This window comes from Spermophilus citellus, assembly GCF_964194105.1.
Source record: "Spermophilus citellus genome assembly, chromosome: 4".
Classification (NCBI taxonomy): Eukaryota; Metazoa; Chordata; class Mammalia; order Rodentia; family Sciuridae; genus Spermophilus; species Spermophilus citellus.
Window position 1 is genome coordinate 15,146,850 of NC_138185.1, and position 23,673 is coordinate 15,170,522.

Here is a 23,673-nt window from a genome sequence, read left to right on the forward strand (position 1 = left end):
GATGGTTCTGATATGAGTTAGTGCTGTGATTTTGGGATTGCAGGAATCAGGAGGACGGGTACCTGGGGTAGAGGGTGTCACAATGGACTTCCTAGAGAAGTGCTGTTAGGAGTAAGCTAGAGAGACATGGGATAGTGGAGTGACATTGCTGAGGATGGGCAGAACTACACTTAAAAGCAGGGAGATGGGAAAAAAGTGTTCAGTGAAGCTGGAATGGAGGGGGAGAGAATATGGGGACTGAGTTCTGAAGTGCTTTACAGACCCTCATGAGAGTTTGGACTGTAATGTTGAGGGCAGCAGAGCGCATCTTCAGAGCAACATGCGCAAACTGTGTCTTTGGTCACTTGGGCTGATACAGAGAGGATGGATATAGAGAGATGATACCAGAAGCAGTTCATAGGAAATTTGAAATAAAGAAGTAGAAGGGGACATGGGGGGAATGAGAGTGAGGGCTACTTGGTAATTAGAATTTTAACACTGGAAATTAGAGGTGGTCCCTTCAGAATGAGTACAGTCTTGGGAGTAAGCTTTTAGGTTTGCACCCCAACTTTGCTCCCCACCCCCAAATTGGGGATTGAACCCAGGAGCGTATTACCACTGAGCTATATCCCCAGTATTTTTTTATTTTAAGACAGGGTCCAAGTTGCCCAGGCTGGCCTCACACTTCTGGTCCTCTTGCTTCAGCCTCCTATGTTGCTGGGATCACAGGCCTGGGCTACTACCATGCTTGGCAGCTTCTCCATTTTTCAGCTGCCAAACTGGTCAGCCAATATTTACTGAGTACATACCACATTTTATGACTTAGGGCAAATGACTTTACCTCTCTGAGCTTCAGTATTGGTACCTAGAACCTGTGTACTGATGTACTTAGATGGTTTGAAGAATGCTTAACACACTTAAAGCACTCTTGTTAGGAGCTGCTAATCTCATTATGGGTTAAAGTGAGACTGGATGAGATTCAAGGGTCACAGATGTTCAGAATCTGGTAGAGGCTGAATTTGAGGTATTCTTATAGAATTAACCAGATGAACATAGAGGTGGAGATAGGGAAGCAAAGCTTGAAACAAATGGTTGGAACCGCTGTCCTTCAAACCAGCCGTGTATGTCAGGCTTGTATGTGGAAGTAAAGTGCAAAGGATTTGAGGGTGAATGAGTTTGGCCCTTGGTCTTGCCAGAGTAAAGCAGATTCCCGTTCCTTAATAGCAGGGGAGCCAGAAAGAATTCTATAGGTTCTAAACTTCAAAAACATTACAGTGCCCCCCTCTTCCGCGTTATGCGTTATGTAATTCAATATAAAAGCAATACTAAACTGTAAAATAATGTAACAAAGTCCAATAAAGGTTTTTATTTTTTGTTCTCATGATGATAGTTTGATATTAATTTGAAATAACAAACTCTCTTTAAAGTTTGGGGATAATGTCCCTTTTGTTGGTCATCCCCTAAGAATGAATGAAGTCTGTCTGTGAATAGGAAACTCAGTCATTGATTGACATTCAAGAATTATACACGTGAATGCTGAATTATACATAAATGTTAATAATACCAACATTTTGAGTAAGCGAAGATCATGCTTCAAAGCAGGGTGGTGTTATGAATCATCAGATCCCATGGTTTCATCTCATTCTAGATGAATCACCTGGTGTTTCATCAGTAAGAACAGGTTGGGACAGCCTCTTAGGTCAAGGCCTTGGCTTTGTGGTCAGTAGCATGTTCTAGGAGTTCATTAAAGCAGCAGCTGCTACTTTGACCTCATTATAGAGCTGGGAGAGAGCTGTTAAGTGTTGGTTTACCTTTTAGGTTGGCCTTAAACTCAGTGGGGAATAAAACTTTCTCTTGATAGCCAAAGATAACTGCCAAAGAATGACCTGTATAGACCTGGTTAAAAGGATAACTTGATGTTCCAGACCAAACCATAACTCAGGTCTAATTTAGAGCAGGACAGCCTTTTTTGTCAATCGTAAAAGTCTTTGCTTGACTATATTTTTCTTTTTACCTGTTGAACGTAAGTATTTAGATGATGATGTGCATTTGATTTCTGGAAATTAGTAGTAGGTACCAGGCTTATGTTTCTTCACAGGAGCTGCTGGTCATCTTTCTCCCTTTGTGTTGACCTATCCATCCTGTTACCCAGGCACCCAAATCAGTCCGCCTCCTCAGTGATGTCCTGATGACTGCTGGGTGACCAAGCCACACGTTGCCTCTTTCCTCAGGTGAAGAATAATAATAGATACCACATAAACAGCTACATGTGCCAGGCCGTGAATAGATAATGTGTACACCCCTGTGAGGTGCTGAGTCCCCACACCCCCTGCCCTTAAATCAAACTGAGGCTTGGAAAGTAGTCAGACTTCCTGTTGCCCAGGAAGAGGTGAAGAAGCAGGGAGTCAAACCTGGGGCTTGACTTCTAAGTTCTTTTCTCAAAACACCCTTTGTCTGGATCTAGGAGGTTATACTAGAGACTGCTTGGAGACAATGGAGGGGAGTAAGCTGGCTCACGACACTGCCCATCATTTTCAGGAAAGTTAGTGACCACCTGACAGCAGTCACTATTTTACTAGGTCACTATTGCTAGTTGCTGGCACCTAGTCAGGTAAGAGCATGAACACTTGGTTAAAACTTACCCCCAAGGAAAGTGATACCCTAACTGATCTTCTGACTCTCCACCTTTATCATTATTTGGTTTGGGGACCAAACCCTGAGCCTTCTGCATGCTGAGCATGCAGTCTACCTCTGAGCTATATCCCCAGCCCTTTTTATTTTTTGTAAGTTGCTGAGGGTGACCACCATATGTGATTACACCCTCTCCCCTTGGTACATGATGCAGTCTAGGTGCACCTGGTCTTTGGGGGCAGCCAGCTCAACGTTTGCCACAGTACCCCTCCCAGGCTCTCCTGGAGGAGGGAGGCTTTGGCCATGCCTGTGAGTAGGAAACCTAAGAATCTTTATCCAAACTCTATGGGGGCTGGGGATAGAGCTCAGTTGGTAGAGTGCCTGTCTCGCATGTTCAATCCCCAGCAACACCAAAAAAAAAAAAAAAAAAAAACACACACTCATCCTTACAGGGATTTTTATTAAGACCCAGTCATGCATACTAAAATTACATATTTTTTATACCACTTTGACTTAGAAAAATGCACTAGAAAAATAAACTTTTGGTCAAAACAAACACTGAAGTAGATGAAGCCACCACCATGTGTCCCCACACTCGAAGCTACACTGAATTTCAGGTTGAAGCAAAGAATGCAACCAGTGGCTAAAATGATAACCCAACCTAGTTAGGAAATTAACCCAGCTCCCAACAGAGTGGTATCAGAGGCATATCCACAAGAGCCCAGAACTTACTACCTGACTACACAGGCTGCCTTCTTGAGAGTTCTCTTGAAAATAAGCTAAACTGAAAACCAGTAAATGCATCCCAATCATCTCCATCCACGAGTCATACCGGACCTTCCCATGAAGCAAGCTCCTGCTAAGTGGGAATATTTGATGATGTTTGTTTCTTGCATTTCAAGCAAACCATTTCTGAGTCAAGAGAGCAGAAAGGAATTTAGATTTTCAAAGTTAACAGCTGCCAATGCTCAGGGGTGCTAGCAGGTTGACAGTCTTCCTGAGCATCTCCAAGCTGTCATGGCCGCAGGAAGGCCACACATTAGTTGACATGTCCCTTCCTGAACGAATGGAGGTTTCATAGGAAAACCTGGAAAGCTGACAACTTTAAAATGAGGTATTGTAATAATGCCACAATGGCTGCCAAATGAAAAAGAAACCCCATGACTGATCTGAAAATAGCATTTATAAACACTGCCCAGTCAATAAGTCTTGAATTCAGGGGAAATGCCTCCTACCACACCAGCAGGATGAAGTGGAAGGATCCATAGCCCCTTCTGTAGTCCCATGCAGGAAAGCCAGTGTGCGAAGCCAGGGTTGCATTTTTTGGCTGTTTCCAGAGATTTCATCTGTTTCTCTCCATAAAGGTAGACTATGTTTCTAGGAAGAATGGGGAATGGGGGAAGAGAAAACTCCCATTGTCCCAAGCTAACAAATTTGTTTTGGAAGTTTTACCAATACATTCAGACCCAAATTTCCTAAAAACCCAGATGGCAGTAAAAGCGGGTTGTCACTGTGGCAGTGAAGCCTGCCAGATGCCAGAAACACAGGTTTGGCATTCAGAGTAGAGGTCTCCTGGGTCGTCATGATTCAGGGGTGTTCAATGGCTTGTTCAAGGACACATACGTGGCAAGATGTAGCTGGAACTCCATCCTCCTAATTTCTATCCCTGTCCCTCCCTGGTATCTCCCTACCTGTAACCAGGGGAAAGTTCATGCCTGGTGTTTGAACCAAAGTTCCCTGAAGGAAGGCTCTTGCCCCAGTCCTCAGGTGTCTCTACCACAAAGCCAGGCCTGCTGTGCCCGGCTGGTTGCCCGCCTGCTCTGCCTTGCTTTTCACCAGGGAGGTCCTGGATTTACAGCTTGCTTCCCATTCCCTGAGGTGCCAAGACTATTTGATCTCTCTGGAGCCAGCAGGATGCCCAGCAGCTCCAGGAGGCAGGCAGAACTAGGTCAATGCCTCTCGCCTGAGGGGAAAGGCTGGGAAAACAGGCAACATCCCTTCCTGCCTCTGAACTATTTCTCCAGTTGAGCCTGGCCATCCAGCGTTTAGTCATGTAGACAAGGGCCGCTGGCCAGGAACATGATGCAGGGGCAAGGGTTCATCCGTCCCTCCGTCTAGCTGTTTCTGTGTGCGTCCCCCACTTCACACACACACATTCTCTTCTCTCTGGAACCCAAGGGAGTCTAACCAACTTCCCACCTGGGCCTCTGCATTCTGAACCGTGCCCTTCAGCCATTCCACTGAAGCCTAGGTCTTTCAGCAATGCTGGTCACATCGCTTTCACCCACTGGTAGCCAGTGGTATACGTTTTGGCACTTCCAGCTCAGCCAGGACCTTAGAGGATTCAGGGTTAGTGTCTATGGTGGAAAGAACTTTCCATGGAATTGGCATTAATGAGGTAAGTAAATTAATTTCCACCAACTTATGCATTTCTGAAAGTGCTGTAAACTTGAATAGCTTAGTAATAGAAGACCTTGGAATTTCAGAGGCTGTTTCTCTCCCTCAGGAAACTGTCTGCTTTGCCTGCTTATTCTAATAAATGTACAGAGAAGGTACAGGCACAACAAATAGTACTTATCACAACCTGACATCTTGATCACATGTGAAAGGAAACAGGTCAGAAACCATCAGATGAACCACCTAATTTGATGGCTGGGCTAAGGCTGAAGTCTTGACAGGAAGGTTCTAAAATGCTGAAATTCAGAACTGCCATTCAGGGCAACTGGTCCTCCCACACCAGAAAGACAATCTACAGTGGGCCTGGGAGGGCAGAGGCTCCATTGGTGACCCAGCAACAACCTGCCCATGTGTGTATGTTTTCAGGGATGAGATTTAAGAAATCCAAGTACTAAAACCACTGTAGCTGAGTTTACAATATCCTACCCAGATTTCAGGATGGAAGGAATTCCTACAACATTCAGGCCACCTCACACAAGCCATCCTTTTAACCATCACTACAAAAAGGAAGTTGGGTCACTGAGTCCTAGGAATGCACATACTAGCTTCTTTAAAGACAGGACCAGATGGCGCTAATTCTCCATGGAAAGGTCTGTGCATATCGATAAAAACCAGGATGTGACCACCACTATCTGATAGCCATCTCTCCAGGAAGATAACCTACCAGTAGCTAAACCAAATACCAGAACCTCAATGCCAAAAGAGCCCTTTGACATGATTTCATCCAGCCTCATAAATGAGAAAGCTGAGACCCACGGGGGCCTGAGTCTTGTGTACAGTCACACAGTCACATACCTGGAGCCCAGGTCTCTTGATTCCTAGTCCAAAATTCTTTAGCTTCACAAGCCTAGAATCCAGTGTTTTACACTGAGCAAGATCATATACTTTTAAGACCTGGTCTGACTCAATGAGAACCAGGGCTAAGGCTTTATAGGTTTGGGAGATGTTTCTATTGCAAGATTCAACCAGTGAATCCCAGGGAGGCTTTGAAGTCTCTGGCTTCTCAATTTGATCAGGAAGAAGTGCCTAGATCCTGGTGCTCCCCTAGTGCAGGCAAGGTGCTTTCCAAACCCAGTGACAGCCACCGGGGAACTGGACCTGGAATGGGAAGTTTGCTGATTGGCGGCGGGTTTACAGCGAGAGTTCTCGTGAAAGGCAGACTCCCAAAGCTTTGCATGGCCTCCTTGAAGGTTCGGCCAAGTTGTTTCAGAAGAGTAGTGCTGACTGGCCACTTGTGTTGTCTTTTCCTGGAATTGGGATCAAAGTGACTTTTTCTTACTTCCGGGATGCCTAAGAACTAGATACAACTTCAAGTGTGAATGTGTGGGGGTCACTGGGGAAACTTTCCCTGGAATAATCCAAGTAACCAAAGGCTCACCCCAAGCTGGGCTCACCCTCAAAGGTCTCCAGACAGTTCCTCATGCTGCTCTTTCATTATAAGGAGCAAGACTGAGGCCTCAGACTGTAAGTTCTAAAGACGAAGGGAAAAGATTTAAACATGGCGACACTCCTGGGGACTGACTAGTAGCAGGAGTACAGCTGTGACTTCACCGCCCGCATGGAGTCGTCACACTGCACATCTGAGGCCAGTCCTTCGGACAGCAGTGCCTGGCCCAGGATGCTGTCGCAGGTGGGGACAGGTTGGCAGAACTCTTTCACGAAGTCGTCCTCTGAGGCCAGGAGCACGGCACTCCAGCTGGCAGTGTCCAGCTCCCCGGCTGTGCCCCCGTACTCCTTGGGGAGGATGTTTCTTGGGAGGTTTGTGTGAAGAGAGTTCAGGTCAGACCCGTGGAGGAAGAACTAACAGGGAATGAAATTAAAAGGTCAGTCAGTAATGCAGCAATCCCTTTCGTGGTAGGTGCTCAAATAATACGTGTTGAATGAAGAAAGATTAATTGCAACTTTACTCAGTTCCTCAGCCAAGAAGCCTGGAGTACCCCTAATTCTCTTCTCTGTATACCACACACCCTGTTGGTAGGCCTTCCAGATCCATCCAGGGTCCAACCACTTGGCTACATCCTCAGTGGTTCCAGGCCTCCAGCACCTCTCCCTGGAGTCCCACATTAGCCTCCTACCTATCTCTCTGCTCTCTTGTCCCCATAGAACACAGGATTTCAGTGTGGGCTGACGTCACTCCTCCACACCCTTCCGGCACTCCCTCTCGGACCAGTCAGAGGCCCCTCATGACCTGGCCTATTACTTCTCCAACTCCCCCTCTGATCATTCCTCAGCCCCAGTCACACCAGCCTCCAAGCTGCTCCTCCAGCTATGCTGGCCACCTGCTTGTCTGAAAGGCTTACGCCTCACCTGTCAAGTCTTTGCTCAAACATCAACTTCTCAATGTGGCCATCTCCTCAATGCAGCCACCTCTAATACCCTATTGGACACTGCGATCCCCCTTCACACTTACTACCTCCTTTCTGTGGTCTACTTTTGTCTGAAGCACTTCTCCCATTCGAACACTGGGTAACATATGTGATCTCTTATCTGGGCATCTCAAGTGTGAGCTTCTTAGGGGAAGGGATTTGGGTCACTTTGTTCATTCTGCACAGAGTAGTTGATTGATAAATAGTTTTGAATGAATGAATAAGTGAATACACAAGGGAGAAAAAACAACATCATGTGCCACAAATAAGAGCATTTCATAGACGTAAAAGACCTGTGTGAAGGCTATGTAGGTTCAGGTTCCAAACAGAATCTTCGGGAACCAACACAGGTTTGTGCCCATGCAAGGAGGCCACTAAATCAGTAGCTCCACTAGCTGTGCATCAGGATTACCTAGGGAAATTTAAAAACCCATATCCCTGGGCTTCACCCCTGAGCTGATAAAATAGGGAAAGAGCTAGATCTGGAGTTTAAGTTCCCTCTCTTGCAACCCTGGGGTTCTCCATCTACATAAGCTTTCTTTTTGAAAAAGAGTATAAAATTGAGGACCTAGTCTTTAGAGTGACCACCACGTTCCTAGGTCCAGGCCATTTCAATCAGTGGTCCTGGGAAAGGTGAAGAGAAAAAGGGCTCTTCAGGGTCAGAAAGGAAGACTCGTCCTTTAGTTTATCTTTTATTTTTTTGTTCTACTGAGGATTAAACTCGGGCCATTGCACACATTCTGCAAGTCAACCACTGAGCTGCATCCCCAGTTCCTTTTATTTTAATACAGGGTCATGCTACATTGCCCAGGCTGATCTTGAACTTGTGATCCTCCTGCCTCAGCATCTCGAGTAACATTTATCCCAGCCAGACCACGATCTCAGTTTACTCAGGAGAACAAAGCAGGAGGGTTGCAAATCTGAGGTCATAATGAGACCCTATCTCAATCTGCCCAGTTACTCTCTTTGGCTCCTCTCTTTCCACATCCTCTCACGTATAAAATGCAACATTGGTTTACAATGTCTAAGATAGGAGATCAAAAGGCTAAGGGTTTACATAGCAGAGAGGACACTTATGGTAAAAATTCTGACTTCTGCTCTTTTCTGGCAAATATTATCATCTTATAATTTCATCTTTCCCTTATAAAAGACTGTTCATTTATATTCATCCGTACTCTCAGACTTTCCAAGTTAGTTCCAAAGCAAAAAGAATTAAGTACTAGCTGTCACAAGCAAATCCAGGGAGGAAAAAGATGAAAGCATCAAAATCCACAAGGATTGTCACTTACTCTGTTTGCTATTTTCTCCTTCAGAAATGGTTTTATGATGGCAAAAATGCCTTTAAATATCCGAGGTTCATTTACTACATGGACTGCTTTTATCCGAATGGGAAACCCATCCTGTTGGGGGAGGGAAAAGAGTGTTAGAACATCTGCAGTGACTGTAAACTGTCCCTTCCACAGCCACACTCCCTGATTCAACCTCTACGTTCAGCCCACATCAGTCTGGTTACATTCTCAGGGTCTCTGCAAAGACAGAAGGGCGTGGGGGAGAGGGTTGCTAAATAGGAAGGACAAGCCTTTGTGAAAGTCTCTCTTGGAAGCCAAGATTGGGTCAGAAAAGAGACAAACAGGCAGAGTGGCTCCTCTTGTGGGCAGCAAAGATCTGCATCTACACAGATGGAGCTGGCACACATCAAGAGTCCTGGGTCAGAGTTGCCCTAAGCATATTTCTCAGGGAGCATTAGATACAGAAAAGGATTCCATGGCAAGTGAGTCTGGTAAGTCAGTAGACTAGACATAGACAGGTTTCTGTGACCACAGTTCCCTGCTCAGCCTTTAATACAGAGATGTTGGTGGTGAAATTCATAAGAGAGGGATGTGCTATTCCACATTACCAAACCTGTTTAGCCCTGGGACTTCTGTCCGCTCTGGAAGATTTTTGTTTGTTTTTGTGGTACTGGAGATGAAACCCAGGGCCTTGCAAAACTGACCAAGCACTCTACCACTAAACGACACCCTCAGCCCTTTTTATTTGACTTTGTCTTAAGTTGCCCAGGCTGGCCTCAAAACTCATGATCCTCCTGCCTTAGCCTCCTAGTAGCTGGGATTATAGGTGTGCACCACCACACCAGGCTGGAGGAGTTTAAAATACCAGGAAAACACTGATCCACTCTACCCTGACACTGAATGTAGTAGACATGGGAACAGAGCAGAGGGCTGGGGTGTGGCTTGTGGTTCTGTGCTTGCCTGGCATGTGCAGACCTTGGTTCTGTCTAAGCACTACAAAAGCAAAAAACAGAAACAGAGTGGAAGCAAAGAAAAGCCAGAGTACTGGCTCAAAGCTAGAAATAAGATTTACAATTATGTCAAAAAGTGGTCTTAAACACTTGTGAATTCGGTGAGAGGTGATGTTGTGACCACTGGTGCCCACAGTTCACAGGGGCAGCATCTGCAGCACTCCAGGACTTGGGTCAGAATGAACAAGGAATCCAAATCTGTCCCAGTTGTGACCCTCTGGCCAGACTCTATCCTCTCTAGGTCTCAGTTTCCCCGTCTATCAAAAAAGGAAAAAGAATTATTGACTAATACAGAAGATTCCTCAAAGGACTGAATGGGTGATAACGGTGGTAACAGCCCTTTGTGAACTGTTAAACTTGTATGGAAGGGACCTTCCAGGCCCTAGCAATTTAGGTTCCAAAACGTGAAGCCTGAAGTGTGAGACCTCTGATCAAAACACAGTCCCACAGAACCCCAGGTCCCAGTTCCACAAAGGAATGGAGAGGCTCCAGCCCCTAAGGCAGGACAATTTATTTTGTGTTTTAGGAAAATTCTTTCTTTGCCATTTGCACACATATGTGCACGTATGCACACACAAAGGCAGAAAGCAGCTGCCCATTTTTGATTCTTGCCCAAACTGTGATCTTGTCTAGATAGAAGGTACCTTCTCCTCAAATGACTGGAGACCCTGAGGAAGCCATGGTAAATGGCTGGTGACTTCCCACTGCAGGTGGGAAGCGGGGTTTGTGAATCCCAAGAGACCTGCATGAAGGGCCCTGGGGAAAGTCAAAGCAACCACAGAAGGGGCACACAGCAAATGGGCCATACCTGGAGGATGCCAATCACCTTTTTGGCTATAAAAGGGCCAAAATGAGATGCTTTTGATAAGCTCACTCCTTTGTAGTCTGCAAGAATTACAATTCCATTCACCTGGGTTTCTTCAGACTGAATGAGTTTTTCTAACGTCAGGTATATGGCTCGGATGTTTTCAGTAATTGGATAGTTGCTTGGTATCCATCTGTCTGAGGTTATAAGAGAATAAGGAACAGCAGGTTATAGAAATGAACACGAACAAGTGATGAGAAAAGATTTATCTCTGTCGATAAAAAAAAAAACAACAAAACAAAACTGCTGTCTCAAAATGGAAAGAAAGAAAGAGATTTGTGTGGCCATGATGCTGCTTAGGTTATAAGCGGGCTTTACGCAGTAGATGATATTTCTTTTTTTTTTAATATTTCTTTTAAATATTGATGGACCTTTATTTTATTCATTTATTTTACATGTGGTGCCGAGACTAGAACCGAGTGCCTCGCACATGCTAGGCAAGCGCTCTACCACCGAGCCACATCAGACCAAGTAGCTAATGTTTCTTACTCCAAACCCAGTGGTACATTCAGAAATGGAAATGCAGTTGAGCATTAAGGTTAAAAGCATGCCCTCTGAAGTCTCACCACCTGGGGATTGGAACCTGACCGGCTGTGTGGCCTCAAGCAGGCTGCCTTCTTCCCCCGAGCCTCTCTGCCTTCTCCAAGTAAAAGAGAACAATGACATCACCTTCATGGACACCTATGCTTCTCACCATCAGGTATTTCCCCTTATCTTCATAACACCATCCTGATTTTCCTTGGGGAGACACCTCTTTCCACTCTTGTCATGCAACTTGCATAGAACTGCTGTGACCCCTGACTCTAGAGGTGAAAAAGTGCCTGGGCATTGATCTGCCATCTGGCTTTAGATCCTCCTGGCCACAGTGTGGTCAAAGCCAGGTCACACAAATCCCGGGAGTCTCAATTCCAGCACCTTGACCCTTGGGAAGAGGATACTCTTTCTTCCCTCTTACAGTACTCTGCTGTGAGCTCAAGATGCAGGAGTCCCATGAGGCCAGAGCTGGCCTGAGAATGAAGTCCACGCTGAGGTCAGTGGAGATGGAGACAGATTTCCAGTGCTGCTGTTTGACCCAGCTGTGCCCTAATGTCAGTTATCTGAGAAAATGAGTTTTGTTTTGTTTGTTTTAGCTGACCTAAGATGGCTTTCTGTCACTTGCCACCCAAAAAGTGAGTCCTAACTTCTGTACCACCTTCAGGAGGTGTTGTGGGGATGGGAAATGATGCTGCGTTGCAGAAGACCCTGCATCCAAGTCCCCTCCCCAGGGCAGATGTTTCTTTAATACTTCCCATATATTCTTAATACTTCCCATATATTCAACAATTCTTTCTTCCCTTCGGGAAAAGGACAAAAATGACAGTATTTGTGATTATTAACCACTATTCTCAAGAAAATTCCACCAAAACCTGTGTGCCCCTTTCTTAGAATGATAAAACTTCACGTTTACCACCAATGAGACATGTAAGATGTGCAAAATTCTTAAGAAATTCTTTGTATAAAAATCGTGCCAGTGTGCTATTTAGTGTTACTGCCAATTAAACCTGCCTCTGCATTTCCGGATGCCATCTTTTCAATCACATATGTCCCCAAACAGCTTATAAAAAGGCAAAGCCAAAACCCAGCTGAGAAGAGAACTTTGTGTCTCTGCTACCTCCTGAGAAGCTGGGTCAGTAGGGAGGGGTCCAGACCTGCTCCACCCACATGGGGAAGGTATTCATCTCACCAGCAAAGGGCAGGAACCACTGTGGCAAGGTGCAACCAGTGTGGTAATATCTGCCATTTTGTAATATCCTTACCCGTTGAGCACAGAGGAGCAGCAGAAAAGCCTACTGGCTGGTTTCTAGGTCTCCTGGTGCCCTGAAATCTGCACTGCATTGCTTATTTTAAAATAAACACCTCTAATTTCGGAAAGTGCCTACCAGTGCAGGTACAGCCATTAACACGTGCCTGGTTCATAGTAAGGGCCAAAAAGAAAGATCTAGTTTCAGAGAGATTTTGGTAAATGATGAAGGGAACAGAGAAGTGGGGCTTAATGGCAGAGGAAGCCCAGGGAGGTGCTGCTCCCATCAGATGTCCCTTAAAGAGGCGTTCGTACACACCGGGCTGCCAGTCTGTTTGCACTTCCTGGCTCACTCGGGAAGAACACTGCAATCTATCTTTCCCTTTTTTTCTGAGCAGTGCTCTGATGGAAAATGTTGAGGCTGTGGGTGGGGTGGGGAACACGCCTCCATGACAGTGCATTTGGCATCGTGGGAGAGTACAGGATTAAGGATTAGAAGGCTGGAGTTCTAGCACCCCCTAGTCACTGTGTCCAAAGCTCGGAATGTTCCAAATCCCTCTTCAGGAAGTCGGCAGGGAACTGCCCCCAACTGCTAACTTCTGTGCCAATGAAATAAGAAGAATAAAAATGGACAGAAAAGTTTTTGGTTTTCTCTCTTTCCCAATCTATAAATTGCTGCCTAACTGTTTGAATAGTAAAGTTAATATGGAGAACTAGACAATAGTGCCAACAAAGGATAATGTATGTCTACTTTTGGGTCTACTCATACATTTTTTTGTACGATGTCAAAGAAAATGAACTTTTAAAAAAGTAATGTACCCTGATGATTACTATGAAGTGCTAATTTAAAAGAAATGACTCTTGGGGCTTTGTTGTGGTCTAGCATGGGCACAGCACTGGTCTAGCATGCATGAGGCACTACGCTCCATCTTCATCACTGCAAAAATAAAAATAAAGTGAATCTTGTCAAGGCTTCATAAAGCAGAGGAAAGGAGGGAGGACGAGGGATGGGGAAGGCTCCTTTTCATGAGTCTGCCCACTCCTCAACCCCTCAATGATATCTGTGCCTTGGCCACTCAAAGAGGAGTGGCAGGGGCTCCTGGCAGCTCTGCTCGTATCCTCTGACCAGAGGCAGACCCCTCAACCCAGCATATTCTCCCCCACTGGAAATCTAGAATTTGCACTGAGGGGTGTGAACTGGGTGGCCAGGTGATCCTCATTGCTGAGATGTCAGTTAGCCTTGTGCACAAAGGCAGCAAGCGCTGGTCTACAGAAAAGAAAGGTAAAGAGGATATGCCAGAGGTGGCAGAAACATGTGGCCAGGGGATATGCAGGCAGAGGTGGGTCATCTTAGACTGGCTCTTACTGTAGGACCTGGTGAGAGCTTATGCACCTCATGCCCTCTATCTAGGTGAGACCCACGACTCCCTTGACCAAGTCCTCCCTTCTGTCTTTAGTTAGAGTAGGTTTTTATTATCTGCAATCAAAATCAAAAGAGGCTCAACTAACAGAGGGGAAAAGGGACTAGGAGAAGGCAGGGTGCAGGGCAAGCTCAGCAACCACACCCATGTCCCATGGCAGTCTGGGGAAATACCTGGACGGATACAGAGGACGTGGCAGCCCCTGGGGTCAGTGTGGGGCAGCACAGTAAGAAACCCAGAACTGAGCACATCTTTTAGGGCCGATGGCTTCAGGTTACTGAAGACTTCGGGCCAGCTCCTGCGGCAGCTGTGGTAGTTGACCAGGAGCTGCAGGGCCCGGTCGTAGTCAAACTTGCGGGCTCGGAGGAAGCGCAGTAGGAAGGCATCCTCAAGGGATGTGCTCAGGTTGGGGTACTCCTTCCGCACCATGTCCCGGAGGGCCTGCACATCCCGAAGTCTCCACTCCGGCTTCTCCTGCAGCTCTTCCCGGGCTTTGGTGACCAATTCTTCCGTCAGTGAGCACACGTAGCCGGGGGGCTCGGGTGGTGGTGGCAGTTCATTTTCAGAGAGCGAGGCCACAGAAGGGCTGGTTCTCAGAGAGTCACTTTCTTCTGACATTAGCTACCAAGGTCCCTGTTGACACAGAAGCCCAAGCAAAGTTAGGAAAGCTCAGCACTGCTCATTTCGAAGCCCAGGAAGCAGGATGTGGGAATAGTATTTTTTTTTTTTTTTTCAGAGCCCAATAAGCTCAGGGGCAGTGGTTCTCAAAGAGGAAAGAAACTGACCTAAATCATGGGCCTAGGTCCAACCCAGACCCATGCAGTCAGAGTCTCCTCGCAGGCACCCTGGCAGCTGTGGCTGAATACACGCACTCCTCCCCACATACCACGGACTTCTGTGTCAGTGTGTGAACAGGTGCTGAACCACACTCATCTTACATAAAAGTAAGTTAAAACAAATTGGAGCCAAGCACAGTGGTGCACACCTGTAATCTCAGCATCTTGAGGCAGTAGAATGGCAAATTTGAGGTCAGCTTGGGCAACTTAGTGAGACATTATCTCATAATTTAAAAAAACTAAAAAGGGCTCAGGACGTAGTTCAGTGATAGTACAACCCTGGGTTCAATCCCCAGTACCACACCCCCCCCCACACACACACACGCATACACCAAAAATAAAAAGTAAAGCAAAAACATTACGATCCACACTGGCAAAAATAAACAACAGGTACTTTGGAATACTGGAAGGAGTGTAAACTGATGTAGTCCCTTTAAAGGGCAGTTTATTAGTATCTATTAAATTTAAAACCACATATAGCTCAGCAATTCCATTTCTGGAATGCATATATATGTGTAAAATAATGCATTCACATGTCTATTTTAAGTATTGATCAAAATGACAGATGACTGTAAATATCTTTACTGAACATCAGGAGCTAGATTAAATAAAAAATAAAATACTATTCAGTCATGAAAAGGAATTATCAGATGTTCATGAACTGACATATTATGGAAAAAGGAGGCTGAGAACAGTATGCAAAAAATAATCACATTATGTCTTTAAAATATATACCCATATACACTTGTGAATGCACAGAAATTTTCTGGAAGGATATAAAAAATTGTGTTACCAATGGTTACTTTGAGGAAAGAGATCTGGACAACTGGACAATTAAGATGAGAACGTTTACTGTACTGTTTACTTTTTTAAAAAATATATACTCATTTAACACATTGTGGAGACTGTGATATGGGCTGGTAGATCTACTGCTGGGGAAATATACTTGTCAAATGGTTCCAGGTGCTGTCCATCTGGATCCATCAGCCACACTGGATGCCACACTTCCCACAGACCACCCTCAGCTGTGACTGAGTGACACATGGAATCCTTTATCTGCCATAGTCATTGCTTCCAACTGGACATGCACTGCATGTCCCATCTCTAGACTCTAATGAAAGAAAAAAATAGCAGACTGAAATATTCTGGGAATAAGGTAAACACAAAGTCTGACCAGTTCTAAAGTTCAACTCTTGTCCATAGGCCACCATTGATCCTCCAATGCAAGCTCAACAAGGATATCAGGGAACCTCACAGGTTCCTCCACATACCCCTAAGGTCCTGACTGTACCTGGCTGGACTCCCTCCAGTCCACTACAGTCAGAGTGACCAAGCAGGTCACTCCCTCCAAAACTGAGATATGCCACTCCATCTCTTGTATTCTCCAGCTTCTTTCACTCCTCCACAAAGGTGTGTTCCAGCCTGTGCATACCCTGATCCCTTGCACTGGCATGCTCTTGCTCCGGTTCCTCATCTGACCCACATCCATTCACCCTTAAGTCTCAATTAGATGACAATTCACTCAGTCAATGGTTACCAAGCATTTATGATGTACCAGACCCTCTTACAGGCATATAGAAGTAAATGAAGAAAGAATTCTGCTCTGCTGAGCTTAGATTCTAGATAAGATAGAGAAGACTATGAGCATAACCAATCATACAGTCTATACATCATAATGAATGTTGTGAAGAAAACAAAGCAGGGAAGTTGGCTGCATGTACCTTGGGGCAGGTGCTGCAATTTTGAATAGGGTAGTCAGGGAAGGCCTCATCTAGCTGATGGAGGAGGTGAAGGAGCAAGCCATGCATATCTGGGGGAGGGGGGGACAACTGTATAGCTGGAGGCAGGAATCTGCCTGGCTCTTTTGAGTAACAGCAAATAAGCAAGGTGAGGAACACTAGCAGATGAATTCAGGGGCTTACTGGGCCCCAGGGGCCAAGGCTTTGTAGAACTGTAAGAACTCTTCCATTCTGAGTGAAGGGGGGGATGGAGGTCTTTGAGTGTTGTGATCTGTTTTATAGTTTAAAGGGGTCACTCTACTGTTTTAAGAATGTAGAGGGTGAGGATAGAAACAGACCAGAAAGGCTACTGAAATATCCAGTTGGGTGAAGATTGTGGCTTTAACCAATCAGCCTTCACTGACCCCAGGCCAGGTTGGGTGCCCCCTGCAGGAGCTCTTTGGCACAGCACTTCTCACTCTGTTGTCATTGTCTGTAGGCAATTTGTGGTTGGTATCATGTCTGTCTTGTTCATCACTATAAACACAACACTTAACATGGTATGAGAGAGTCTGCACTCCATAAATACTTGTTGAATGAGTTTAATGTGCTTGGCAGAGGTATGCTGAGCAAGAAATGAACAGTTCCAGCTGTGCAAAACCCACTTGGGGTTCCAATATTGTCTGCAAACCCAATCCAGGGCATACCTGAGAGGCACACTGTAGTGCTCACAGGCTACAGACCCAAAGCCCTCTCCAGCCTCATCTCCCACCTCTTCCCTGCCAGTCAAAACAAACTACTGACCTACAATTCTTCACACTTTGATGCACTGATATCCCCTCCATGGAATTTCCTCTCCTTATCTGTTCCCAATCACAACTCATCACCTTTGAAGCCCAGCTGCAACATCAAGGCCTCTGTGAAGCCTTCCCTGACTTCCTCAGGGTGAATCCCTGAGTTTTCCACAGCACTGCAGTCCAATGTCACAAGTGTTTACATGAAATTCCTGAGTCTGTTTCACTATGCATTATCAAATAATTACTGATTACCTATCATATGCGTCAGGCACTGTGCTAGGTACACAGCAACAAACACTAAAATTCTTTTGTGTTTTACCTTATATCAAGCACTATGTTTGGCACTTGTTTTCTCAATTTATTTATTTTTCCCCTGCTGGGTATGCATCACTGGGTTACATCCCCAGCCTTTTATTTACTCCTCACAATATTTGTTATGTACATTATTACTGTTTCTATTTTAAAAACTGTCCCCAAGAATCCACGAGGGCAGAGAACCTGCCTGCCATGATCACTGCTATCCCCTTTGCTGGGTACATGTCAGAGCTCGGTAAACATCAGGGGAAGAGAGATGCTAAGTGATGTGCCCAAGGGTGGCAGGAGGAAGTGTCAAGCCCCACCCTGGTCTCTCTTCCCTACCCTCCACTGGGTGCTTCGCTTTTAATCTCCAGGGCCTCGACAGTGGCTCAGTAAGTCTGCTAAATGATGGATGGACCTATGGATGGGATGCAAACACCAGCTGCCGAGGTGAAGCAGGAATCTTCCCCACCTGGGGCCCATCATTTTGAGGAGCATCACCTTCCTCGCCACCCCACTCCCCCGACAGCGAGAGGCCAAGAAGCCATTTCTCTTGGGCCCCAGGGATCCCATCTCCCCTAGACAACCTTCCCAGGCCCCCAACTTCCGGTCGTTGCCCCCTCCCCAGGTGTCCCCATTTCCTGGGGTCTCTCGCTCCCTCGGCTCCCACTTCCGGTTATCCCTCCCTTTCGGGGCACCTTTTCTCGGCCCCTGGGACGTACGAATGGGCTCGCGGGCACTCACCGGCCCGGCTGCGGGGCGGAGCGCGGGTCAATCGGCGGCGGGAGCCTCGTCTGGCAACGCGCACAGAAACGACCCGCACTCCTCGCCCGGCCGGTCCGGCCCCTTTCGCCGGAAGTGACGTGAACAGGGCGTGGGAAGGCGGGGCGCCGCTTGGGAGTGCGCATGTGCGATTTCTCGCCGTGTTGCCGGAGCTTTGCCTCCACCTGGCGGTTGCGACTGTGCATTGCGGGCCCTCTGCTGGCTGATAGTAAGTGGGATCGTGAGAATGGGGAACCGGGTCCAAAGCAGAGAAGGAAGGAAAGAAACTGCCCTTTTCCTCGAACGTACCACCGCGTTCCTGGTGTCTTCCTCCATGCCTCATTAAATTCTTGAGTTTGTGCAATTCCCCTGTTTCATGAAAAGGAAAGTGGCAATCCATTGCAGTAAAGAGATTAAAACCCAGACCTCAGGATTAGCATTCCAGAATTCCTCCCACCGCATCTCCCATCAGGACTGGCTGCTTCTTAGAGGGAGACTTCCATACAATCTCGGATCGTCATTAGCAGCATGAACTTGGACAAGCCCCTATTCTTCATTGGCCTCGGTTTCTTCATCTGATCCTGATTTGATAATTAACTTCTTTCTTGCTTTAGGGTTCACGAAGTGCCCACCAGATAATGGTAATGTGAAAAAGGATTTATTACCACCACATCTAGTCCACTAACCCCCCTCCCCAGCATATATTCATGTTTTGTGCAACTGCAATTTTGAGAGAAATCTCAGGCAGAGTCAAGACGATAAACCATTTCTAGGGAGAAATTCTGATGATCCAGAAGAACTTCAGATCCAAAGGGATGACCTTAAATAATCCTTTCCTCTCTCTGCCTCAAGGCAAGGGAAGTCCCAGAGGGAAGTGACCCAGGAGATCCCCAAGAAAATGTTTCTGCCAGATGCCCGAATGTGTGTGTGTTGGTGGGGGTGGCAGGTGGCGGGAGTGGGAGCTGCCTGAGAATCTTGACTTTTGACTTTCTGCTCTCTCGATCACCATTTCTAGGGTTCCCAAATAAAATATAGAACATTCAGTTAAATTTGAATTTCAGATAAATGATTTCTTTTTAAGTATGTCTTAAACAATATTTGGGATATGCTTATGTTTTTATAATGATTATTAGAAATTGAAATTATCACTGGGTGCTGTGGTACACTCCTGTAATCCCAGCGGCTTGGGAAGCGAGGCAGGAGGATTGTGAGTTCAAAGTCAGCCCCAGCAATTTAGTGAGACCCTAAGCAAATCAGGGAGACATTGTCTCTAAATAAAATATTTAAAAGGGGGAGGGGCTGGAGATGTGGCTCAGTGGTTGAGTGCCCCTGGGTTCAATCCCAGGTACAAAAAAAAAAAAAAAAAAAAGAAAGAAAGAAAAAAGAAAAGAAATTCAAATTATCTCAAAGTTGCCATTATAATCATCCAGGATAATCTCCCAATCTCAAAATCCTTAATTTAATCACATCTACAGCATACTTTTTACCATGTAAAGCAGGATAGCCACAAACTTTAGAAATTAGGATAAGAATATCTGATAACCTTCCACAAGTTGTAACCTTGGCCAAGTCACTTAAACTCCCAAAGCCTCTAGTTTCTCATGGGCAAAAGTGTAATTAAGTGGGCTCATTAGAGGAAACTTCTTGCTTATACTAGACAAACAGTAGGTATTTAATAAATGGAAACTCTTAGAGCAAAAGGCAAGGGATGGCCCTGTTCAAACCATGCTGTCCTAGGTCTTGGGATGACACCCCTCCTCAACCCAGACCCAGGACCTATTGGAGGTTCATGGAACCAGACTTCCATGCTAGATGCTGACAGCAGGAAGAAAAGTTGGTCTTAAGATCATTATTTCTTGCTCCCCCCTTAGTAATACATTTAGAGAACCAATTTGTCTCAGAATTGGAAAAGGTCTCAGAAAAATGACAATAAATTTTCTGCCTTTTGAGCAATCATATAACTGGGCATTGTACTTGTATGATCTCAATTATGCCTTAGAACAACCCCCATGAACAAAGGGCCAGGGGAGAGTTTCCCTTACTGAAGAGAACACTAAGATCCAAAAAGAGGAAATCGCTTGTCTAAGGGCCCAAGAGGATCTGTGAAAGAGCCTGATTTAAACTGAAATTTGTTTGGTACCACAGGCCCAGGTTTTGCTTTGCTTGTCAGCTTGTCTCTGTGTTTCTGTGGGTTAGGAAACAGGTGCAGAGACAGACAAGAAATTCCCCATAGTCACAGGACAGTTAAATGGCTGAACAGGGATTTGAACAACTTCTGCTTTGGGCACTCTGAAGTAACAGACTCAGAACAACCCCTTGAAAGGACCCATTTCTTTATGTGTAAAGTGGGGATGTATCCCTTTAGAGACTCCTTGGGACCAATCAGTAAAATGGCTTGTGTAAAGTTCTGGTACATCATGTCATGAACTGTCTGTTGATTATGTTCACCCAACTCCGGAGCAAACAGATCACCAGAGGGCAGCTTGTCCTGTATCTTGGTTCAGAAGGCTCTGAGCATCGTGCTCTCCTAGCATCATCCAGTGTCTGAAGACAGAGATTATGGCATTAAGTGTGTGCTGGAGGTGACCAGAAATGTCTGAACTGTCTGTTTTCAGGGCGTTTGACTCTGAGCTCAATTTCTTTTAACCAGGTTTTTATTTTAGTTTGCAACAGGGTCTTGCTACATTAACCATGCTAGCCGCAAACTCCTGGACTCAAGCGATTCTCCTACCTCAGGTTCCTGAGTAGCTGGGACTCGTGGTAGTAGTTTTATTGCTATTCTTCTGAGACTGTTGTTTGTGTAAAATGGACTCAAGCAAATCAGTAAGTATAGAATCTTTTCATTTTATTAACCCCCATATACATGAGAATCAAACACTTCAGTGTGGAAAAAATGAGCAACCAATGAAACAAGAAGAAGTTAAAGTAAAAGTTCTGTAAGGAGGTATTTGCTTTGAAAGTATCAGTATGAACTCGAGATTATTTTTAAAGAGAAATTATATGCATGGAAACACACTACACACACACACACACACACACACACACCCCAAATACCTAATATCTAGTAAAGAGGATGGAAAACAATGACCAATCTAGTAGCAACAAGCATACCTTGCACCCAGATATAGTAGTTTTGAAATGTGATTTTCAACTAAAAAATAATTTCTTGAAGAAATGGTAGATTCCAGAATTGTAGCAGGAAATATATTAGATGATCCTGGAATATCTTGTCACACCAGGCAACAGGAAATTATTACTAAGGGTGCATTAAAAAAAAGTCAACTCACAGATGAGACAATTTCATCTGCAAGTAAGATAACTGCAGTCGCTATCGCTATTATCAAATATTAGAGATATATTACTATATATCTATTATTGATAACGTTTGATAATTGCAATTGCAAAAATGGCAGTTGATCAAAATTCATCAAATATGTTTAAGTCCCTGAGTTTGTAGTGACAGTCATCAGAAACACTAATTGATCACCTTCTGAAGGTGGCATGAAATATTATTGAGAACTGATGGGGCTGGGGTTGTGGCCTTTGCCTAGCATCTGTGAGGCACTGGGTTCAATTATCAGCACCTAGATAAACTAATAAAATAAAGTTCCACCAACAACTTAAAAAAAAAGAAAGAAAGAAATTATTGAGAACTGAGTAAATATAAAGAAAGAATCCCATATTTATTCCATCTTTCCTAGATACACAGTGGCAGTTGGTAACCAAACAATAGATTAAGTGAAGCATTGTCCTATAAAATTATTACAACTAGTAGGTGAAAACAAAGTGATACAATATTGCCATTTGAGATCTGCAGTGAGCTAAACATCTAGCCACTGCACACCCTGGCAGCTAACAGCAATTAAAAAAAAAAAAAAAGAAGAAGAAGAAGAAGAAAAGAAAAGAAAGAAAGAACAAACTCAACCATGTATGAGCTTCTTGGAAAAGAACCAGCATAACCTCTAATCATGCCAAAGGAATAGAGCCTGGCTCTCATCCAATTGCTCATCTGCCCAGAAATCTTGTATTGTACTATGAGGATGCAGAAGACAAAATGCAGACTTTGAGAAACTACTGATTAAACAGCCCAAATTCTTCAACTGATGAACTGCAATGAAAAGAAAAGGTTGGAAGGAAAACTATAGATTTAAAAAGCCCCATGTGTACGGGCTAGGGGTATGACTCAGTTGGTAGAGGGCTTGCCTTGCATGTGCTACACCCTGGGTTCAATCCCCAGCCCTACAAAAAAGAAGAAAAGGGGGGAATAAATCTGTACCTGTAGTCCCAGCTACTGGGAAGGCTAAGACAGGAGGATCACAAGTTAGCAAAGGCCTGCCTCAAAAAGAAAATTTTGAAAATGAATGAGATTTAGCTCATGGACAAGACTCTGGGTTTAGTCTCTAGGACCACAAAACAAAACTTACCTGTGTAATTTCAGCACCATTGCTAACCTTAGAAACTTGTTTGACTAATTAGGAATAGTGAAATCATAACTTATTTCTACCTGCCAGGCACAGTTCTAATCTAATTGAATGCTTGAAACCCTCTTATGGTTATTCCCATTTTACAAGAATAAAACTGAGACTCACAGAGGTTCCCTGTGGCCACACACGAGGTGGTAGAGCAGTTTGGATCTGAACCCAGGCAGTCTGTGCTCCAATTCACTGTAGTGTGTATCCCATCCTGGTTTTAGATTTTGGTTTTCTTCATGCTGGGGATTGAATCCAGGCCCTCATGCATGTTTTTCCTTCGATGTCCAGCGCCCCTGTTAGCAATAAGTCCCCCTCCTGAGTGTCTGCCACGTGGGTGCCAATGCCTTGACATTGAGGACCCGAGTCTTACTCTAACCCTAGGAGGTGGGTACACCTGTGAGTCTGCATTTGACAAATGGCAAACCTGGAACCCAGAGAGGTGAAGGAACTTGCCTGAAGTTATGAAATAAGTGGCACTGAGGGGCAAGGGAGGGGTTTGCCTGGGAGGTGGGGAGAGTTCACACTCTGGTTCTTGGGATTCTAAAGTACAAAATGTCCTATACTTTTAAACATGCTTACCCGGCAGGTCTGACCCATTTGAGGTCACAGCTTGCCCAACCAGTGGTCTGGAGCTTGTCTTGGCTGGACAAGTGTCCAGGGCAGGGTGGGGGAAGTCAGAGGATTGGCAAGAGCCAAGCCTGATCCCTGATGCCTGACCTCAATCTGAGGGTCGTGTGAAACCTGTGACCCTCAGGCCTGACGTGCCTTAGTGTGCCAGGGGCTCCAATTTCTCAGTGTGCTGAGGTTTGGCTTACAAGCCCCAGAACCAGGACCTACAGCAGAGCCAGCCAGCTCTGAGCTGGGGTAAAGATGTGCCCAGGGATTGACCGTGTGGATTTCCCAGAAGAGGCAAGAACCCTGCTGTGTTTTTGTGGTCACACATTGATTTCCCTGCCTGAGTCAGCATGGCCGGTTGGAGGGACAAGACGTCCT

General features: G+C 45.3%; 1 protein-coding gene across 2 annotated transcripts; it reads right to left on the minus strand.

Moving 5' to 3' along the window:
* Positions 1–193: 193 nt before the first annotated feature.
* TTPAL (alpha tocopherol transfer protein like) lies at positions 194–18,297 on the minus strand. Of its 2 annotated transcripts, none has more exons than XM_081291635.1 (5): positions 18,191–18,297; positions 13,972–14,431; positions 10,643–10,734; positions 8,723–8,833; positions 194–6,867 (listed from the first exon to the last, which is right to left on the minus strand). In XM_081291635.1, the coding sequence occupies exons 2-5, from the start codon at positions 14,414–14,416 to the stop codon at positions 6,589–6,591; spliced, it is 927 nt and encodes a 308-aa protein (XP_081147761.1). In that variant the 5' UTR covers positions 14,417–14,431; positions 18,191–18,297; the 3' UTR covers positions 194–6,588. The 2 variants fall into 2 exon arrangements, with proteins under 2 accessions (XP_081147761.1, XP_081147760.1); XM_081291634.1 differs by having other exon boundaries at positions 10,541–10,734.
* Between the last annotated feature and the right edge of the window lie 5,376 nt (positions 18,298–23,673).